Here is a 21,739-nt window from a genome sequence, read left to right as displayed (position 1 = left end):
CAACTGGTTGTCAATGGTCATACATAAAATCCTCTGGCACTGATCAGACATACGCTGCTTATAATCCATGTCCAACCTCAGAAACATTGCTGTTTAATATGCCAAAAATCTTTAGTGGGCGGTGAGCAATGTTTGGCGCGTACTAACACATTTTGTCAGTGAAGCCAGTGATGCACAGTAAAATAACACATTAAATTTAAACTTTCCCCCTCCTCCCTTGCGTATACCTGAATTCTCATTAATTGATAAGTTTCACATTTTAATGAAGTAAAATAAGAATTAATAAAAGACTACGGTAGTGGCACAGAAACATGTTTAGACAGTCAAGCAAGTTAATTTTTGCTTTGTTTTAAGCATAGACGAAGGAGCTACAAATTAGTATCACCTTCTTCTGGAAAGAGAAGAAACAGAGGCATCTGAAAGGTCAGGTTCCCACTCATCAGCAGGGTCATAAAATACATCAGCAGCTTTACTCCTATCATTACTCTGAGAAATATAAAGGAAACACGGGGAATAAGAGGGTTAAACCAAAATAGAGTAATCATAAGGCATTGAACATATGAATTAAGACATTATGTTCTATTATCAGCAGTTTTAGTGTTTTTTTCTTAGGATATATATAATCTAGGAGATAACTGACCATCAACCACCTTGAGGTGCAAGAGCTTAAAAAGAAACTAAAACAAGATAAACATTTAACGAAGTCACCTAGCTATCCAGCACCTGATATATAGGAACACAAGTACAAAATGTTTCAACAGCTCTCTCCCACCACATGCCAGATATATTAAAACACTGGCATCATAATTTATAGTTTTCATTTATTTTTATAACTGGATTTGTGTACAGTTTTTAGCAATGAATATGGCAACACTGTCCTTTCACTGGAAACACTGGCCTCTTAGAAAGTTGTATCATGAAGAAGAGTTTCCTCAGGTTTTTTTCCGGCTTTTCTTTGACTTTTTTCTTTTTGGATATAATTTATTTATTTATAATTTATTTATTTATTTCAGATATATACTCATATAAGAGTTAGTTATTCCTTCAACTAAAACTAATTTTTTGGTGACATGCTACTACTTCTACGATAGAAAATAAAGCATTCTGAAGCGTAAAAATACTGTATTTTTCTCCATCACCGTGAATGCTCCAACAGTTGAGATCTCCTCTTCTGCCAGACTGTGACTTAAGTTTGAAAACAGTAAGCATCCAAACATTTATTTATATACTATTTGAAGCAATTAGTATTAATTTTTCAATACCGCTCCAGACTAAACATAATAGATATTGGAATGAAAAGCATTTTATTATCTGGATAATCACAAATTCATGCACAAAATAAATCTAGACAAGCTGTTCTCAGTCTAAAACTAGTCTTAAGCCAAAGGTACCACAAAGCAGTTCTTGTTTCACTACTTCTCCTCTGCACACAAAACTGCCTGAATAAAGTCACTGGTTTCTACTGTCCTCTTTCTGTGTGATTAACAAGTCTGTGTGCATGTATTTAACAAAAAATAATCATGTGTCCTGGTGTTTAACATCACATAAAGCAAAAAATAAGATTTTCCTAAGATTTATTTTTGACGAAGTATTACTGACCTCATATAGTTCCTTCATTGCTGCTAGTTTGCATTCAAACTTCTCTAGGCTCCAGAAAGTTGCTATTCCCAGTTTGATGTTACGAACCTGCACCTGAACAGAAGACACTGCTCCTGCTTTATCAATGTTGTCATGCCTAAGAATTTGAGAAAATAAATAAAATTAAATAAATTTAAAAAAGCCACATACAAAAAAAGGGAAAAAACAGCAAAATACCCAAAACATGCATTATTCATTGCAAAAATAAACAAGGTACTTGAAAGCAGGATTATACAAGGAATAATAATGTCATTACACAGAAATTGCTTGACACATCATGTGTCTCACAAGGCAAATATTAGTGTAGCCATTTAACTTATTTTTATATAAAGGACAGAAGGAATCCCTGCATTCAGAGATAAAAGTAGATACTAACATACCATCTCCTGGCTCAAGAAACTCAGAACCAAATATATGCTACAGAATTCTACTAGCAGAGTTCTTGTTGAAGGATAAGACAACTGAAAAACCACAGGAATATATACACCTACTAGGAAGTCCTCCAAGCTCACTTACATTTACTGTAGCCTTTTTTTTTTTTCTTTTATTATGATACAGAGTTTCCTCTGCACTAATGTATCTCTGCTGGCACTAAGAACATTTGACCAATATACAGGTTCACTTCTAAAATGCTCTTGAGTTACAACTAGCAAGTAGCATGGCATAGCAAGAGATCTGAGGAGTGAAACAACTGGTGCCAAACACTCAATGTCTGCTACAATATATCCTATAACATATAGGATTAGAGTTTTTGAGCTATCTTTGTTGCAGCCCTGTGAACTGAACACCTCCCTGGGCTGGCACTTAACTCCCTTAGTTTAGTTTTGTTTTAGGACCACTTCAATACGTGAACCAAAGCAGGATGGACATGACCATCAGAAGACTCACCTCCAAAGCACACTCAATCCAAAATTAATTGTCTGTAGACATACATTTAAAGCCTTGATCTAAAATTCAGATTTGAAGTTCACATTTCAAACTAACGAGGCTGAACTACACACTCATCTAAAGCAATTTTGGAAAAGTGATTTATCATGTTCAGCTTAACATAACAGTTAAAATATAAACAAACATCTCACTGCACATGCAGAATCTACCACCAATTATGTATGCATAAATATATATTTTATATAAACCCCCTTATAAATAACTGAGATACTCACCTATAAAAAACAGTGTTTTTCCCTAATTGATTACTAATGGTGTTGGCCTCTTTGATCATCACAGATAGCTTCAGAGAATTCCAGTTAAGTGGAACTAATAAAGATTACAGCACATAATGATTAAGTGGATCAAACAACATGATGCAACAAACAACTTCAGGGTTTGTTTTTTGTTTTTTTTTTTTTTTTTTTTTTAAAAGGGTGGGTGGGGGGAGGGAGGAATTAAGGGAGGCCAAAAAGAAACCACAACCAAAATCCTTGAACAAAATTTAGTCAACAAGAGTTCTATGAATCCTAACACGTTGGGAAAAATGACCCTCCTGGCCAAGATAGCCCTCTATAAAAGGTCAGGTAAAGGGTATTCCAGAGATTGAGGCATAACACCAGACACTGTACATTATCCTGAGGTAGGAAACTAAACAATCAGTTCTGTTACTCCAGTTTCCCCCATGAGTCAATGCCTAACCAGTTCAGCCAGATGGGGGTAGGGCTTTTTGGTAATCAGATTAAATACAAGCTACATGAATATCCACCTAACTACCCTTAGCATGTTTTCAACTGATATTTTAGCACAGTCTTTTTGTTCTTATGAACAAAAAGGATCATTAAAACCAAAAGGCTCTTCCCATTCAGGATCATTAGAGAAGTGCTAGTGGAAGAGAAAAAGCTCTTGGGTCTGCATCGCCTAAATCCAAGCCCACTGCACAAGGGAGAAGTCAGCATTGCCTTTCCAACATTACGTATATACATACCAGTCATAGTTTTATTCCCACTTCCACAATTCTTCTGAAGACTCTGTATTTCTTCAGCGATCTTCTGCTTCTCAGCTTCCAAGGCTTCAAGTATCTTTGCATGATGAATAGTATGGTCTTCTAGAGCCTAGGGAAGAGAGGGGAATAAACCCAAAAACCTAACTACACACACCAAAACCCCTAAAACACTTAATGCTGTTTGCTGAAGCAAAAGTTTTTGTTGCTGTATTTTTAAAATTCCCAGAAAAGCATAAAATTTATATTGGACATCTGCTGTATCAATACCCTTCATATTCAAACTGTGAGAATCTTCTGGTTTTGCTTAGATATTGTTATGCTTCAAAAAAAAAAAAAAACACACTTAAATTAAAAAGAAATTCCTTCTTAAAAATTTAGTCATAGTTGTTGTAGCAGTCATATATATAAACACTAGCCATTACTTACATTAATGCCTAAAGTAATGACTTTTAGTACAGGCAAGGCAATTGTCATTAAAGTTTGCTGGATGTACAAAACCATGCATGTCATATAATAAATGAGGTCAGCATTAGTTTATCCCTGAATTCAATACAATATCACACTCTGAGTGTGAACAAAATATCTGTTCTGTTGCACAAAATCACATAAAAAAATATTTCAGAAGCAATTAAATTAAAATAAAACAAAAAGCACACCAAAAAATCAAAGCACCAATCCACAAACCAACCACAGTTTATCACCTTTTTGTTTTGTTTGGGGTTTTTTTGTTTTGTTTTTGGTTTTTAAAGTTACCTGCTTGGTAGCTAACGTCTCCATTTCTAAACGCTTCTTATTGAAGCGTAGTTCCAGCTCAAGATTCTGCTTTGCCTTCTCTAACTCCTGTATTTTAGTCTCAGCTTTTTGGTTATTCTGTTCTTGGATTTGCTTCTTTAGAGATTCTTCTCTCTAATACAAGAAAAGGACAGAAAAGTGGAGGATTACCACTTGTACAGCTTTCCTAACCCATCCCCCCCTTGGCAGATATTAAGATTTTCACATTTACACATTTAAAACATGCAGTCCCTGGGGACTACTGAGCCCAGAGTCAGCAACAAAAGGTTATAACTCAGTTCACAAGCATCTTATTATGTCTTCTATAGCACATTTAAGAAATACATTACCCCATCGTTATTACTTGATTTACCATAAATATTACTATTCAGTATTGACTTATGCATATTGTAAAGGTGTTCAAAAGGCTTACAACAAAACAGCATGCAAGCTTAGAGGGGAAAGGAAAAAAACACCATGTTAACCAAAATACTCTAGTCATTGAAAACTCTCAGAGTAAGTTAAATTTTATAGGGATTTTTCTTAAATACACCCTGATCAAATGCACACTGGATTAACATTTTAGTTCATGAGTAATTCTATAAACCAAAATTCCTAAGACATTCCCTAAGACACTGTTAAGCAAGGCAAAAAAACAAACAAAAACACCCAACCAAATAGAAACCTCATACTACAGCTTCTGGTTTATTTTATTGATATGTTTCATATAACAATGCAATGGCAACTTACCACCTCTGCCTCCAATGATTTTATTTTGCTTTCATAAGCTTCTTTTTGTGAGGTCAGCTCTTTTTGAACCATCTCTTTTGCAATCTGGACACTTTGCATCATTTCTTCCTTGGCTTTGAGGCGTGCCTCTTCAATTTCTGATTCAAGCCTACAAGTATCACACAATTAGAATGCTGGCTTTAACCTTATATAGGTTGCATAAGAGATAAATCTCTTCCACCATGACAGGAGCCTCCAATTTAACAGTAAAAATAAAAATATGAGGGTTTGTTGATTTTGCTGGGGTTTCATTTTATGTTATTATGTAATATTATTTTATTATTTTTACTTTACACTTTAATATTTTTCATCTCCTAGGGAAAATGTAAACACATGATAAAGATGCAAAATATAACAGAGTTTTAAAGTCCACTCAATTTCCATATATATTTTATTATGTACCTCTCAAAATTAAGATCTGCAGTAGAAATTCACTAAACCACATTAAAATGCAGGAAAGTTAAATTTAAAGTCAATGAGTCTTGCAGCTTAATAACTTCCAGGAGCAAAGTGAGTGCAAATAACACTTCTCTGTCTCCCAGATTATCCACCACCACAGAAGACTAGGTTTGTAACTTAGGATTCTTTTCATTTTCTAAGGCATTTGCTTTTGAGGCTTTAAATCTCTCTAAAACATCAAAAGTTAATTTCAGACTCATTATGTATTTGAAAAGAAAGGTAACTGAAAAGATAACTTACTCTGAGAGCCTCTGGGAGCTCAGCATTTCTTTAATAGTGGTCTATATTCTTAACAACTGGACTGGATTGTGCTAATCATAACTTAGAGGTACCTTCATTTAAGCTAAGTCTGGGACTTCCATTTCAGTTAAAAATGGAGTTAACAATAAGCTTGAAATATTGCAACTTCCCCTTACTGAGAAATAATTTATAATCTTAAATTTCCTATTTCTTAAATGTATTTCAAGATTGCATTAACAACTGAGCTTATTTCCAGAACAAGAAGCTACTTACTGTGCTCTCTGTGCAATAAGCAGTTCGTTCTTTGCAAATTCAAAATCTTTTGGACCATCATGTAAAAATGTTGTCCCACAAGATGACATTTTGCCTTTCTGAACTTCTACTGGATGATTAAACCTGAAATAATGGTCTCCCCCAAGGATCACTCGATCACCCTACAGGGAAAGAGGGAAGTGGGGGAGTAAAAAGTTTGTTCTATAACTTTCATATTTATAAGCAAATTTACAGTGCTTAAAAGATAGCAGGTGGGGCTAGAAATTCAAGAGATAAGTATTTACAGTTTCAGAGCCTTCTAAGAAAACCTGCAGTCTGAAGTTGTAATATTAAAAAAGCAAAAAAATTTGCACATGCACAGATTAGTATTAACAAATCAATTACTTACATGATGTAGAACTGTTGGGTTTAAAATGCATTTTCCATTTACATATGTCTTTGCTTCTCCCAGTGGAATAATGCTTACTTTGCCAATAGTATTTTTTATAACACTGAAAACAAGAAACAATTGCAATACCAGTAGCTCATGTTAATCGCAACTGAGGTTTCTTAATAGACTAAAATTCATGCTTTAAATAGTGTCCTTGCTCTGTCAGGTGTGGATTGTCTTCATACTCTTTAGTTACAACACACGAAAAAAACAAGCAACAGCCTATATTTTAGAAGAGGCTTAATATTTAAATCTAAAAAGAATCCACTGCTGAAAAATTACTACAATATGCTGTCATCTGAGCATTTCTTTGATAATGCTTAATTTTCCAACATATCCACATCTTTCATGGTTTTATTAACTGATTAATTAAGTTTCTTAGAGCACTTTGTCTAGACTCAATTGCATGGAATGCACTTTAAACACTATTTCTACAATATGGCCAAGTTGCTCTCTATTTTTAGTTTTAATAAGAACTCTCAAGGCATTTCACTTTTCCATTGAATTTAATATAACAGAGTTATCACACAGCATCATTTGCTCAGGTCCTTCTCCAGCATTTCTGAACTAGAAAATTTTCTCAATGAATGAATGAAATGAAAAGAGAAATCAAAATACCTTGGTTAACAGTATTCTAGAGGGAACAGACTGAAATTACTTTGAATCACTGAACAGTACAAAGATTATCCCTAAATAGTATTTTCAGTGTTAGAAAACCAAATCTTGTCACTGAGAGAAGAGTAACTCCAAAAGAAAGGAAAAGGTGAGGAGAAATATTTCCTGTTTTCACTTCAAGTATAAAAAGAACATTACATACCAATGGTCATTAGCAATGAGCACTCCGGAAAGCTGGATATCATGTTTTGAATTTGGTGTATGCCTTCCAACTGTAGTTTCTCCTTCTTTGATCATGTACAATAGCACCTCAGAAAGCTGAGGATCTTCACTGAGGTTGACAAGGTTTGGTAAATTATTGTCCATTTTGAATGCAATTCCTGCTTTCTAAATAAAAAGAGAGCTCTGTATAAAAAGAACACAGTCTACTGCATGCATTGAAATATCTATACTAAGTTTTTAATAAAGTCACAGTTAAAAGGCTGGCCTAAAGGAAACAAATCTTACAACTACTCTAATTCTTCTGCAAGGTTTGTTTGAAGACAGAAAACGTACCCGCAATTCTTTTTCGTCTTCCAATTTCCTTTTTTCTGCTTGTTCAAATTTTTCTTTCCAGGCCCTTATTATATTAAGGCAAAACCAACACAATATATTAGGAGAAAAGTATTAACATAGAATCATAAAATCATAGAATACTTAGGGTTGGAAAGGACCTTAAGATCATCTAGTTCCAACCCCCCTGCCATGGGCAGGGACATCTCACACTAAACCATCCCACCCAAGGCTTCATCCAATCTGGCCCTGAACACTGCCAGGGATGGAGCATTCACAGCCTCCCTGGGCAACCCATTCCAGTGCCTCACCACCCTAACAAGAAAGAGCATATAAGCTTTACTATTTCTATTCGAATTAAGACATTAATGACTGTCCGACCTCTGCATTTCTGCCATGTCCTTCTCCTGCTGGTGCAATTTTACCCTCAAAGATGTTATTTCCTGCAAATAACGTCTGTATTTTTCTGGATCAGTCTTCAATGCACTCTTCTGAGCTGCCTTCAATTTTTCAATTTCAGCTTTCAATTCTCCGTAAGACAAACCAGACAAGCAATACATAAAAAAACCAAACAAAACACAGTTTACACATTTCAGTCCAATACTAGAAAATTCACCTTATTCAATTAAAAATTAAACACCTTTCCCCAATCCAGGTTTTTAAGTGCAGCCTCAGATACGGTCTGGACTTTGGAGAAAAAAGAAAAAAAAAAAAAGCTCACAAAGGAGAGTAATTTTAAATGGAAGACATCTTTGCTTGCATTGACTTAGTTGACAAGCGGGTAGTCAACACAATAGATTATTAGTAGTAACAAGTCTGATGGAACATTAAGTTGAATACACAGGCCAATTAAAAACCCTTAAAGACTGCAGATGTTAACCTCACCTTTGATTAGCTTGGCATTCACATCTTCATTTACTTTAGCAGTGTTGATAATTGAACAAGCCTGTTTTGCATAGCGAAGAGTGCTGAGGGTTTCTTCTGTACTACTAGCAGCTGGACTTACTGTGGCAATCATAGTGGTTTGTGAATTTCCACCAAGACTTTCCTTTAACAACCTTCATTTGACAGGAGAGTAGAAGTCAATCCCCAGCCCTCACATTGAAAGAAAAATTAAGTTTACCAGTCTGAACGGATTAAATACAAGGGTCTTGCTACTTATTTAAGAGTGATTGTTAGCTTACTTAAAATACAAACCAAGGTCCTTAATGTTCTTTATCTAATACAAGAGGCTAATTTCTTCCCTCCACAGGTCACTTGAGAGAGAAAGGGAGATAAGGAGGGGAAGAGATTCCTCCAGATTAGAAGACGAATTCATAGTCTGAGAAAGTATTTACTTCTATATAAAGAAATTCTGAAGTGTACATACCAAGTAAGGACAGATTCCCGGTAAGGAATGAAAGCTTTCTTTCCATTTCGAGACTGTTTAGAGAGGGCAGAAATAACCTTTCCAAGGGTTAATAGTGATTTATTGATACTCACACCCTCCTACACAAAACAAAAATAAAAATAATAGTTGTATTTTCTTGCGTGATATTATTGATTGTACTGTTGATTTAATTGTGCTTATTCAATATGGTATCGTACAGCTATATCACATTAAATGTCACCACTGATTAAAAAAGCAACAATAAGTTGAAAGAGCAGCCGAGAAGCTCACTCTCATTCGGAAAGAGCAAAGACCCTGGCTTTAAAATACACAATGTCAAAACACATAAAACTTACAAAGGCAGCTTGAAAGAAACTCTCTTATTAGAAACACTATTTACTTAAATCCCCCCACATAAAAGGGGCAAGCCCCAACTCCATGGGAGTTCAAATCTGAGTCAAAGATCTTATTCAGGATTTGAAAAAGTCATGCAAACAGTTTTCCTCATTCCTTCTAATGGGTCATTAGGCCTGCATGGGATACGGAGTGCCGTCCTACACAAGACCCGAAATGCCATACTGCATAGTCAAAACAGCTTCTTAGCATCATCCATCCTCACTAGCAAAATGCTGTGCAATACTTCAAAGCATAAGACCTATGTATCTTTTTATAACTACAATTCCTGCCCAAAAGTCTTGGTAGGTGAAGTTACATGGGAGTTTAGGGGCATTCTTTGGAATCAATTTTTTTTTCCACAGATTTCCCATCTTAATTTACCTTCAGCCTTTCTCCACTGGTCTGAGCTGTTAAGCAGCATTCACTGCCAGCCAGATCAATTAGATTTATGTGACTGGTAAGCCTACGATCACACTGCTCGTCATCCACAAATTCTACCTGGAAAAAAAGAGCTGTTTGCATTCAGACCAAAACAACACGAATGACAAGAAGCAGAAACCTAACAAGCTGTTCACTTAAAAAACATGAAGAAAATTGACACTCTCATTTACTTTTTGACAGGCTACCTTCATGCACACGCCTTGAAGGAGATTAAGTTCAGACTTCTAACCACAGTATCAACTGTTTGCAGCTGAATAACTGTATAAGCATAAACCACAAACATAATAGATTACCAAACCATGGGTTTGATTGCTGCAGCTATCTAATAACTATGGAAATCATTAAGCTGTTACTTAAACCAAGGAAAATCAGCTAAGCAGTCAGTGGAAAAAAATCTCAGGACTACTTCTAATAGAGAAAAGAAATAATCTAGCAGGGAGAACGGTGAGTGGAAGAAGGAAGGAGACTGTTAGGAAATTGGACTGAAAAATTAAGCCAACCAAGAACAACAAAACTCAAACCAACAAGTTATTTGTGAATGGAGAAAACTGACTATAGGCTTCTGAGGAGCTCTACCTATTTCACTTCTGGTTTCAGGCTAGTCTCACTAAGTCAGGTTTTGTTTCTTACACATCTGTAAATCAGATTTGGAATTTTAGTCACTATATCCTAAAGGCACGTAAGTAAGAAATGCATCCTGAAGCAAGGAAATATTTACTTGGTGCACTGTGTTGAAACTGAGGAGAAACTACACCTCTTATCACTGTCCCAGTTCATCACCTGTAGAAATTCATCACAGCTCTCCAGCTTGCATAGGCCAACCTTCTTAGAAGCAGAAGTGTGTTAACAGCAATTAGGCCTCAATTTGGATTCTAGTTACATCTCAAAAATCACACTCTGAAGCTTAGAACTACTCCTAGATCTGCCTAGATATCTCCTAGATATTTTATTGCTGCTATAAATGTATGTAGCACATAGACATCAGAATCTACTCAAAGCACAACAAATGCTGTGTAGAAAGCCATGTTCAAATGCTTTGTAGAAAGCCATGTTCCAATGCTTTGTGCTTTACTCGCCTTCAAGTATATTTTCAACAATTTTCTAGGCAGCACACAAAACTTTTTACACAATTTGAAGAGATATCTAACAGCCAGCAATACCTTGGTTTGTGTCATGACAAGGGTGAAGACAGAATGAGATCTAGAGCTCTTGTCATTCATTGCTGTAGCAGCTGTTGCTCTCTGTTTATTTCCTAGTTCAAGCCAACTCTATAAAAGATAAAAGTAAGGATGTGAAACCAAAACCATTTTTGGACAGTTAACTGAAGGTTAAAATGTTTGCAAGTTAAGTTATTAACACAAATGATGACTCTATATGGGAGGAAATTAAATTTTAGAGGTAACCATGTGAAAAGAGTGACACTTGCCTGTATGCATCTATTTAGCTCTATTATATAGGACTAGTCTTCATTATCCTTTCACAAAATCAGCTGAAATATCATAGTCTACTGGGCAGTCTGTAAAGCATTTTCTTCCCATCCATTGAATTTAGTTTTCAGCAGTGAAGGAAGGCGTAAGTATAAATAATTACATACCATTTTAGTAACCAAATAACTCTTACCTGGATATCAGAGTAAGAACTGACAACATTCCTAATGTGGGGGAAAAAGAAAAGTTTGGATTCAGACTGTTGTCTTCTTAGTTTTCCCTGCTGCCTGAGTTTTAAAACATTTCCCCAGTTACAGACAAAATACAAATATACCATGAAAGCTCCAGCTGTTTTAAGACTTCCATACACTTATTTCACTAAAGAATTACACCAAAGGAAGTAAGTCGAGCTAGGCATGGGTATGTGTTTTTCTAAAACTACACGATACTAAAATCTTGCCTAATTTACCAGTGAGTGCACAAGCTTTCTCAGAGTTGAATATAATAATTAGCATACCTTTTCAGGATTACACCATACATCTATTAAAATAAGAACAGGTAAGACTTACACTGTCAGGCCTTCCACATATGGTCCTAATACGGGATGCTCTCTTACACGAAGCTGGCAAGATTAATTTTAAAAGAAAAATTCTTAGACTTGCATTAGCGAGACCTACCATTCAGGAATACCTTAAAATTAAGAGAAAGTCTGTCTATATCCCTAGTATGACATTTATCATCAACAAAACTTAGCATGAATCATCTATAACAACATTTTCATGAAAATACCTACAACTGAATTTTTACAGCTGCCCAACAAATCACAACACACTGCCCTAATGCCACTGCTCACAGAATCAATTGCCAGAACAGGTACCTTAGTTAAGGTATTCACATAAGAAAACAAAAGTATTTTCTGCAACCTAAATCTATTACGTTCTTTAGTTAAACACCTTACCTTAAAATCATTGACAAACTCCAATGAAAGCACTCCAAGTATAAACAAGACTGTGTAGTCTTTATTTCTATGTAACGAGTCCACATAAGTATCAAGTTTAGGATAAAAGACTTTTCAATAAGAAGCTGAACATAGCATACCTTCTTTATCATAAGCTAATACTCATAGTTTACGAACAAGTGGCCAGTATAGTGGTCAGTATAGTGGTCAATAGTTCAAATAACAGAAAGTACTTATTTTAATAAATTAAATAAATTATTTCCCTACTTCACCAACTTAACGCAAATTTCTTTAATTTCTGGTTTTGCATATTCTAATACATAAGCATTAAAAACTAGCTAAACTAGTTTAACTTGTGATCCTTCACTACTTAAGCAGGGCACCGATTTCTTGTCCCCAAGCTTCTTAGGAAACAACAATCCAACAGGTACTAACCTCTTGTATGATAGTTTTGTGCAGCTGTGCAATGTAAATACACAGAGGAAACAACATGGGAAAAAATTTTCCCTTTGCAAGCATTAACATTGTTTCATGAAAGCACTATGCAATTAGATCAGGAGAGTCAGTGGCAAACAGGCTTCCCAGTACATAAACAATACACAGATATTTTCATTAAGTGAATGAACATTTCAGTAGCACTGAGAAGACTGATGGATCGAATACAACTAGGGAAATATTCCCCACCCCCGCCACACACACACACCCTTGGAAGCCTCCTGACACTGTCATTCACCCATCTTAGAACTCCATTTAAATTACAAGATTATAACTCAAATTATATTGCACAGAAGGTTCTTAATGTAATCTGGAGACTTATATAAATAATATGCTAAGAGAGTTTTTAGAAAGGCTGATAAGATCATCTTCACTTTGGAAGATGTTAACAGTCCTGAGATGTTCTACTGGATCATTTTGTTTATATTTCAGCAAGGTGTTGGTTTTCTTTTGGTTAGCATTTCTGAGGTGCCAAGCATTTTGCTTGAAGTCATATAGTAAGATTTTTTTACTTGCATCCATTATTCACAACAACTTAAGTGATTCAATAACATGACACTTGTCGTTTGTGCTCTTTTGTGTACAGAATGGATGCCACTACTTCGAGATTATGCATATACTTTTTTCTGTGACCAACTTACCGGTTCTTTCTTCTGTCCACTTTCAGCTTTAAAAACAAGCAAATCATGAATTTTCTCATTGTATACTTCAAAAAAGCTCATTTCAAGATGATACAAAACCTAATGAGATAAATTGTAAGAGTTATTAATATAGGCCACAAAATATACCCATCCTCTTTTATTTCAAACATTAACCTAGATTACTAGATACTGCTATTCACTGTTACATGCATTTGTACTGAAGGGACTTCGCAGAAAAAATCATATCATAAAATCATAGATTAGTCTGGGTTGAAAAGGACATTTAGAAGTTCACCTCATCCAACCCCCAAGAATACAAGTGATTGGAATTCCATCCACAGACATTCCCAGATGATAGCTATCAAGATTAAGAAAAAAAAAAGTATATACATCCACCTCAAAAGTTTCAGTGTTGGGATTTTAGTACACAAAAATATAGTTCGTTTGCACCTGCACTAGTCTCATTCCTGACGGATTGTGCTTTTACTGCATCATACATGGAACAGAGAAGGAACGGACTGATGTTGTCAACATACTGACAAGGAACAGAATAACCTAATGGAAAGATAAACCTTGATCTACGCACAGCAATTAACAAAAACCAAACTTTTCATGAAAACACATCTCCTTTCTCTGAAGGTTTTGTTTTATTTTCTTTTTTAAATAAAATTTTCTTTTTTAGGAGACAAGGGAGATGGCAGCAAAAATCCCAACACAAGTCAGAAATACAAGAGTCAAGACAATTTGCGGCCACCAACTCACTAATTCACAATGCATAAGCAAATGAATAACATATATACCTAGCAGCTCTGTATTTTTTAGAAGTTATATTCTATCCAAACTCAGTAATAAATAACCTTAGATTTCTCAGAGTGTTTTAATGAAGGGTTATATTGTTTCTGCTCCAATTAATTGATGTAGTAACAATCAAGTTAGAAAATCAAGACACAATTACCTTTAACTAATTTTTTTTTTTTAACTACTCATTTCATGTCTTAAGAGAAAAAGACCCAAAAAAGAAAATGTAGGTAAGCTGGGGTTTGTTTTGGGGAATTATTTTTCTCTGCATGTTTGCCAGTGTCTGTAAGAACTGACTTGCAGTGACAATGTTTAAAGATAAATTTATGTATTTTGAGTTCTATTATTTATGCCTTCACTGAAAGTATGGAACCCCCTAGGATTTCCTTTTACCTTTCCTTACATAAACCTTATCCTATAAAGCATGCTGTATAGTCTATGGACACATGAAAAATATCATGCCCATATTTCTTTTTTATGCTATTGTCATTAACAAAGCAAAACCATGTTGACCGTCACTATTTAGGGAAGCCTGCTAATCAGATCTACTAGCAAAAATAAGATTTGAATCAGCAAAAGCATCCATCTAGACATTTATAAATGGATCCAGCAGTAAGGTATAAAATGAAAAAAATAAACAGGTATCAAAATACTGAAATGCATCAGTTTTCTCATAATTCAAAGTAAGCATAAGCATACCACCTGTTGCTTGTCCATTTGTGCTATTTCACTGAAAAGATCTTCACAAAGTCTTGGAATTATTCCTCGGTCCTTATCAAATCCCATCATCCTGTAGTTACAAAAAAATGTAAGTTCTGTTTTGTAATTCTCTATGGCTATTTTTAATATTAATTGTATAACTCTGAAGTTGAAATGCCACATGCTTCTAAGCCACAGAGATAATCAGCAACAGAAATAAACCTAACCTATGACGCTGCTTATTTGAGTGGGAAATTGGAGACGATTATGTCCAGAGGTCTTTCGTAATTCATCCGTTGAAAAATGGGTTGAAAAAACTAAGTAACATGAAAACTCTACTGCAACTGAAGAGGAAGTTGTACTATAAACAGTAAACCCATAGACACCTGATGTCCTAATAATATGCATGCATTTTATATGCTCTGCACACTGACAGTGTACCAACCTAAGCCTCTCTCTACCTCTGAAGTAGTTTTTCCCCCTCATGTAGTTCTGCCACTGCACAACACCAGAGTACTGGACTAATTCAGCTAGCTGAGAGATTCACACAGCTACACAACATAGTTACGAGCAGAAATTTGTTGGGTACACCTGACCTGACGACACACTTATTACTGATGTTCATTTCAGCCTTCTTTGAAATACAAAGGGGCTGAAGGCAAGTAACTGTTTACGTGAAGGTGGAAGTGAAAAACCAAACAAATAAACAAACCAACCTACAAACAGAATAACAATTGCAATACTGAGCATATCTCTCTTATGGCAAATAAACATTTTAAGTAAAAATTGAGTTCCCACTTGAAAAGGAAAACTTTGTGTAAGTTCTATATTTGTTATAAATTGAGTAGAAACATCAAAATATTGAATAGAAAAATGTCTGACCCTTAACTACATATCTATAAGTCTATAATACCTCATGGGAATTATTTCTGGTCATTAACTATGTATTTATAAGCCTATAGTACATCACGGGAATTATAAAGCTAACAGAACTGATTATAATAGATTCTTGTGTGAAAACAAACCAGTTCACTAGGCTCTCTATTGAAAATTATATCTAAAACTGGATATAAACCCTTGAAATATTGCTTGACTAGAATTCTTTTGTGTAAAGATTAGATTTCAAATAAGCAATGCCCCAAACATAGATTTATTTAAAGTTCTGAAACAGTCAGAACCATAATTTCAATGATCTCTTAAAGGTCTCATCCAAAAAATATAATATGCTTTAGAACATGTCACTTCATGCACAAAATAACCAACAGTGGTAAACAATAGCACTGGCAGAGTCTGAGAAGCTCTCAGTATTAATAAAGGTTTTTCTTGACTGAAGTCTCTACAAAGAGCTTTTATTTTGTTCGCTATAACTAGAAAAAGGTCAGCATTAGACACATAAAAATATTCTACATCTTTGTCTTTCTTCTAAATATTCTCTTAGTAATCTCTGGTTTAAAATATGCAAAAAACAATTTAACACAATTCAATAACAATTCAGTCTATTCCATACAACCTCTTTTTGTAATTTCACACTGCACAATTGACCCCTAAAGAATTTTAACAACTATTATTAGAAACTTACGTGTATGATTTTCCAGAACCAGTCTGCCCATAAGCAAAAAGACAGGCATTATAGCCCTCAAACGCTCTTTTCAGGAGTGGCACTGCCAAAGTTCTATAAATTGTCGCTTGGCTTGCAAAATCAGGATGACACTTGTCAAAAGACCAGAAAGAGAAGTCATAACTGAAGCTGTAAGCTTGGTTTGTGGCTGGATTTCGTACAGATGTCTCTGACCCATTCATGGAGATTACAGGGAGTGAGTTTTCATTTTTCTCTCTGAATGGGAGGAAAAAAATTAAAAATTGAAAAACATAAGCTACATGCTTTAAGTTAGTCATTTCAATCAATTCCTAATGGAAAATAAAAAGTTGGGTAAACATTATAAAAACAAAAACAAAACAAAACAAAACAAAAAAACAAAAACAAAAGAGGAAAACCAACCCCACACCTATTTGGTGAACATACAAAGCATTCAAGCTCAATGTACTTCATCTAGTGAATATATAGCAAAAAGCCCCAAGCACCTATAAACTGAATTTAACCTCTTAATAAAATCTTGGCTCTACAATTAAACAACTCGAAACACACAAAGCAGGAATTAACATATGCTATAAAAGTTACCATTACCATCAGAAATAAGTCCAGGATACAAACCTGCTATTGAAAGGCCGTACACGCACAGCTACAATCACTTTGCTGTTTTCCACTTGGAAAACATCTTTCTCTGTGCTACTGCTGTCGGCAAGAGCTTCCATGTTCTCTTTTGGTTTTAAACTTCTAATGACAGAAGGAGAGCTGGAAACACTAGTTTTAGTTTTGGCTAAAATTCGAAGATTAGGTGTTTGCTCATTTGAAGCTGACAGTGATGGCAGATCCTGAGAAGTGCTGTTCTTTGATGCAAGCTTAAATATTTCTGTTGAACCTTTTGTTGGTGTCCTCAGTCTTCCTAAACTGTTATGCTTTATCATCAAGTGTGGTAACCTTTGCTTTCCAGTACCATTTTCATTCAGTTGCTCTCCTGACAGCTTATTCATATATTTTGAGGTAACTAATTGTTCAGATTTAGCAACTTCATTTTGAAACTTTGTGTCAGCAGTGCTTGTCCTGTATTTTAAACACATACAACTGTCATTATCACATAGACAATCAGCAAAGCCAAAGGAATCCTTGCTGTTCAAGTTACACTGCAACTTCATATCTGACTGACCCTCAACTAACTTAAAGCTTGGTTTAACATCGTAGGTATCATTAGTATTAATCTTTGGAATAAGTGCAATCTTGTCATTTCTTTGTGAGGCAAAGTTATTATTTTCTATTCCAGGCATAGTACTCAGAGTAATTTTAGGCTTCTCTATGGGGTCAGTCCTCACACGCCTTTGCAGAGCAAGTCTTTTCTCCATTTGTATATTTTGCATGCCCTGTGCTGTGTCTGCATGCAATTGTTCACTACCAGACACTGGTTTTTTGCTTGCTCCAGTTCTCCTCTGAAGCGTTAATCTGCCTTCAGGTTTAAAGGCTGCTGGTACATCACACACTTTTTTACAGGCTGAAATCACATAGGTCCTATTTACTTCCTCCGTCTTATTCTGAGAATATGAAAGTAGACTTCCCTTTTCTTCCCCCAATTCATGTGATTGCACTTGCTGCCCAGACGCTCTGCTGCTGGTAAAGGTATTCTGTGAAGAAGCCTTCTGCAAAGCGGTAGTACGCCGTACCTCAGAGGGGCTTCTTGTAGGAACTGTGTAAATAGGCATTTTGTCTTCCAGCAAGTTAATGTTAGGTTTTAAAAGTGTACAACACTTTTCCTAAAAGATTATTTCTAGTTGTTTCTTCTTAAGCAATCTGGGGAGATAAAAGAAAAAATTGTTATGATGCTCATATCCAGTGCAAGTTGTGTTTTGGAGCTCTTTACATATACTGCAATAAATACATATTCCAAACATTAATAACAGTTAGTAGGCTATTTCACCTCCAGTACTTTAAAAATCATTACTATTTGAATGACTGCTTAACTAAAAGTAGGCTAGTTGATTCCGTTTATTGAGTTCTATTTGTGCCAGAAAATAAACCAAACATCATGAAGCACCAGCTGGTACAAAGAACAATCTAAGTATGTAGCAACAAAGATCAACATGGACGTTTCTTTCAAATGATCTACAATGATCCCCAAAGACAGCAAATTCAAGATTGTGCCTTCATTCACTCACAGTTATTTATGCTCTTCGTGTTTCACAACTAACAGACTCCATTAGAACAACAAAATTAACATTGAGGAGAAAATCTGTGAACACATAAAGTGGGTTTGGGTTGGGTTTTTTTCAGGATTTTATAATATAAACCCCACTATCAGAACACGACAGTTAGAAAAGACAACTATTAAAACGTTTTTGTACGTGATTTTAATTCACTATAGTACATAGATAAATAGCAAAAAGAGACTTAGCCTACAGGACCAAGAAAAAGATGGCAAAATGTATTCTAGGTCCTTTCTACATATAAGTATTTAGAAGGGTGCATATACCCAACCTGTATAAAAAAGCATGTTTTCACTGTTTCATATGCATCATAGTTATTGGGTTGTTACAGGTTTGACATCAGCACCCACCACAAACTTCCCAGCTTCAGTTAATTTGCTATTACAAGGCAACAAGTCACCTGCCTCAGATCCTTCAAAAACTTCATCTATCATTAACAACAGCAAATGTTCAGGGGATGAAAGAAAAGGGAAAAGGAAAGGGAAGCAAGATGAAAGCAAGTGATACAGAAGCAACCATTTAACCATTGCTCAGACAAGAGTTTCTTTTAATACTGCACTTTTGAGTTGTAGCTTTCAGAGTCCTCTCAGAATTTATGCTGTTACATTCACTTCTACGTGTCATGACTCCCCAAAGCCTTCCTAGGTCAAAATTTGTAAGGAAAGTTATTGCTCAATACAAGCTGACACAGAAAACTCTTATATTACATGAGCTGTAAAACACACACTTTGCGGTTCCATCTAGCAGTCAGTAAATAAACATGGTTGTAAGCCGTGAACTGCTTTAGTGTTTCCTGAAAGTCCGTATTTCCCCTTCAAAGGAAAAGGAACTCTACTAGAAATACCTAGCATAAGGACAGTTGTGCTCTATAGCTTTGCCTTGTAAATATTCACACCACTTTTCTTAATCCACCACTAAGACCGCCTGCATTCTAAAATAAGAAATAAGGTTCAAGACTTGTTAAAAGTACGCTCATTCCTCAGTTTTAATCATGACAAATAACAAGTAAAGATGAAACCGAACTGTTCAAAGCTGGGTGAAAGCGGAGGCGAACCCGACAGCTTGACTATCCTTCAGCCGAGCCCCCAAGAGAAGCTGGATGCACCTTACAGACCAGCTTTAGGACCGCCCCGCCGAAGCGGCCCCTCAGCCCTGCCGGCCCCGCCCGCACCTCTAAGGGAAAGCGAGAAGAGAGCAGCGGCTGACTAGGGGAGTTTGGGGGCACCGGCACCTCAGCTCTGCGGCTCCCAGAAGAGCGCTCCATCGGGAGGCCCGAGGGAAGCGAACCCCGGGCCCGGGAGGGAGCCCCCGTCCCTCCCCTCACCGCAGCCTCACCTCACGCACCGGGCTCGCACAGTAACGAACACAACTCGCGCCATCTCGTGCCCCGTTTGAATGCGCCGGGCCCGCGGGGATTGGCTCCTGCAGGGAGTTGCGTCAGAAAGGGCGGCCCCGCGCTGCCGCCCCATTGAGGGGCGGGCGAGCAGCAGCACCCAGAGCCGCGGCTTACTGAGGGGCGGGCGCTGGCCCGCCCGCCGCGGCTTCCCCGTTGGAAGCGTTTCCTCCTCTCCGGGAAGATCCCGAGGAGGGCGGGCAGGCAGGAAGCCCGGCGCCTCCAGTAACGTCTCCCATGGCTGGCGGTGGGGGGAGTCATCCCTCGGAACAAACGGGGTTACTGATGATGCCGACGACTGGACAGGAGGGATAGGGTCAAGACACCTCATGGAAGAAAAACTGGTCTCTTGCCGAAGGATACATGCTTATAAAATATACAGCATTTATAAATACTGCACAACTGGTTAATATGGAAAAGATTAAAAACCCAGCAGGGGGAGACAAAAGGCAAAGAAGAGGCGAGTCAAAAAGGTTTCCCTGTATCAAAGTAGTAGCAAAAGTGCATAGAAAATAGTAGGCATCATAATAAATACAATTCAGATTTTCAAAATTAACACTAGCAGTTTATCATTACTAACTATATAAATATGCCAATATAAATTTGGCCAAAGAGCAAATATATAATGCACAGAGCTGACATCTAAACTACCTGGGACAACTCATTCTGCCAAAAAGGGATGATGCATCACAACAGCATGAAAACTATGATGAAACCAATTTCGTCAAGCTTCAGTCTAAAAGAAGAGGAAACAAAAAAAAGCCAAGTTTTGATTATAACCTATCTCAGACTTCAGATGGAAGTTGTATAACACTGTCTTAATATGGTTTTGGTTTTATTACCCTCCAAAAAAATAAACAGCATCCAGCGGCAGAACAAGGCCAGTTGTGCTTAACTGAGTAGTAATGATGTACATATTCATGTCCGTTACACATACTATACATATATCAATATATTACATATATAACATATATGTAAGTGAACTACACTCTTTCATTTAATCAGAACACAATTTTTTTTATTTACCTTAGGTGGTTTATCCTACTTCTCTACAATGAAGTAGTACTAATAACCAAGACTTCCTGCTATTGCAAATGCTTGAGCAGGACTTTTAACTGGTCCACAGGAAATAAAAGAGAAACTAAACTTTCAGTACCATTTACAAACAAAACTTGAATGTATGTTCACAAGAAACCCCAGAAAGCATACCAAGGATTTGGAGCAATAGTCCCAGTGGACACTTTTATGTGAACTAACAGAAAGAGATTGAGGCTTGTGGTCAGAGACCAATCTGTCACCCTATTTTTATCTTTTTTTCTGTGAGAGTGTCCTTTGCAAAGATCTCGTCTGAATAAAATTAAAATCACCAGAAGAGTGTGTTTCACAAGCCTAAAGTGATTATTCAGAAATACTAAAACAAAATTGTATCTCCTCCGTTCATTTTATAAGCAAGACCAAAGACTACTGGATTTCGAAAAAGGGCTATAGTGTTTTTACTAGGTACTACTGTAATTCAAACACACAATAGCCTGTATTTCAAAATAAAGATGAGCCATAAATGAGACTCCTTAAAAAACTGAATATGCAAACTTCATTAAAAAAGGCAATA

General features: G+C 36.2%; 1 protein-coding gene across 1 annotated transcript in view; it reads right to left on the bottom strand.

The window, feature by feature from the left end:
* KIF14 (kinesin family member 14) overlaps window positions 1-20,147 on the bottom strand; it is a 28,188-nt gene extending 8,041 nt beyond the window's left edge. The window contains exons 1-22 of the mRNA XM_065675271.1: window positions 20,073-20,147; window positions 17,137-18,324; window positions 16,504-16,758; window positions 14,928-15,015; window positions 13,428-13,526; window positions 11,903-11,955; window positions 11,527-11,557; window positions 11,067-11,174; window positions 9,847-9,963; window positions 9,070-9,188; window positions 8,586-8,758; window positions 8,082-8,229; window positions 7,704-7,767; window positions 7,351-7,535; window positions 6,492-6,594; window positions 6,104-6,264; window positions 5,093-5,240; window positions 4,325-4,477; window positions 3,554-3,680; window positions 2,802-2,895; window positions 1,600-1,735; window positions 386-486 (exon numbers count right to left, since the gene is read on the bottom strand). Of these exons, the coding sequence (XP_065531343.1) occupies window positions 386-486; window positions 1,600-1,735; window positions 2,802-2,895; window positions 3,554-3,680; window positions 4,325-4,477; window positions 5,093-5,240; window positions 6,104-6,264; window positions 6,492-6,594; window positions 7,351-7,535; window positions 7,704-7,767; window positions 8,082-8,229; window positions 8,586-8,758; window positions 9,070-9,188; window positions 9,847-9,963; window positions 11,067-11,174; window positions 11,527-11,557; window positions 11,903-11,955; window positions 13,428-13,526; window positions 14,928-15,015; window positions 16,504-16,758; window positions 17,137-18,236 (3,563 nt within the window). The 5' untranslated portion in view covers window positions 18,237-18,324; window positions 20,073-20,147. The remainder of the gene's footprint in view (window positions 1-385; window positions 487-1,599; window positions 1,736-2,801; window positions 2,896-3,553; window positions 3,681-4,324; window positions 4,478-5,092; window positions 5,241-6,103; window positions 6,265-6,491; window positions 6,595-7,350; window positions 7,536-7,703; window positions 7,768-8,081; window positions 8,230-8,585; window positions 8,759-9,069; window positions 9,189-9,846; window positions 9,964-11,066; window positions 11,175-11,526; window positions 11,558-11,902; window positions 11,956-13,427; window positions 13,527-14,927; window positions 15,016-16,503; window positions 16,759-17,136; window positions 18,325-20,072) is intronic.
* Window positions 20,148-21,739: the final 1,592 nt, after the last annotated feature.

The sequence above is a fragment of the Lathamus discolor genome, chromosome 3 (genome assembly GCF_037157495.1).
Source record: "Lathamus discolor isolate bLatDis1 chromosome 3, bLatDis1.hap1, whole genome shotgun sequence".
In the NCBI taxonomy this organism is placed as follows: Eukaryota; Metazoa; Chordata; class Aves; order Psittaciformes; family Psittacidae; genus Lathamus; species Lathamus discolor.
The sequence above is the reverse complement of the archived record's forward strand: the minus strand, read 5'-3'. Positions and strand labels throughout refer to the sequence as shown.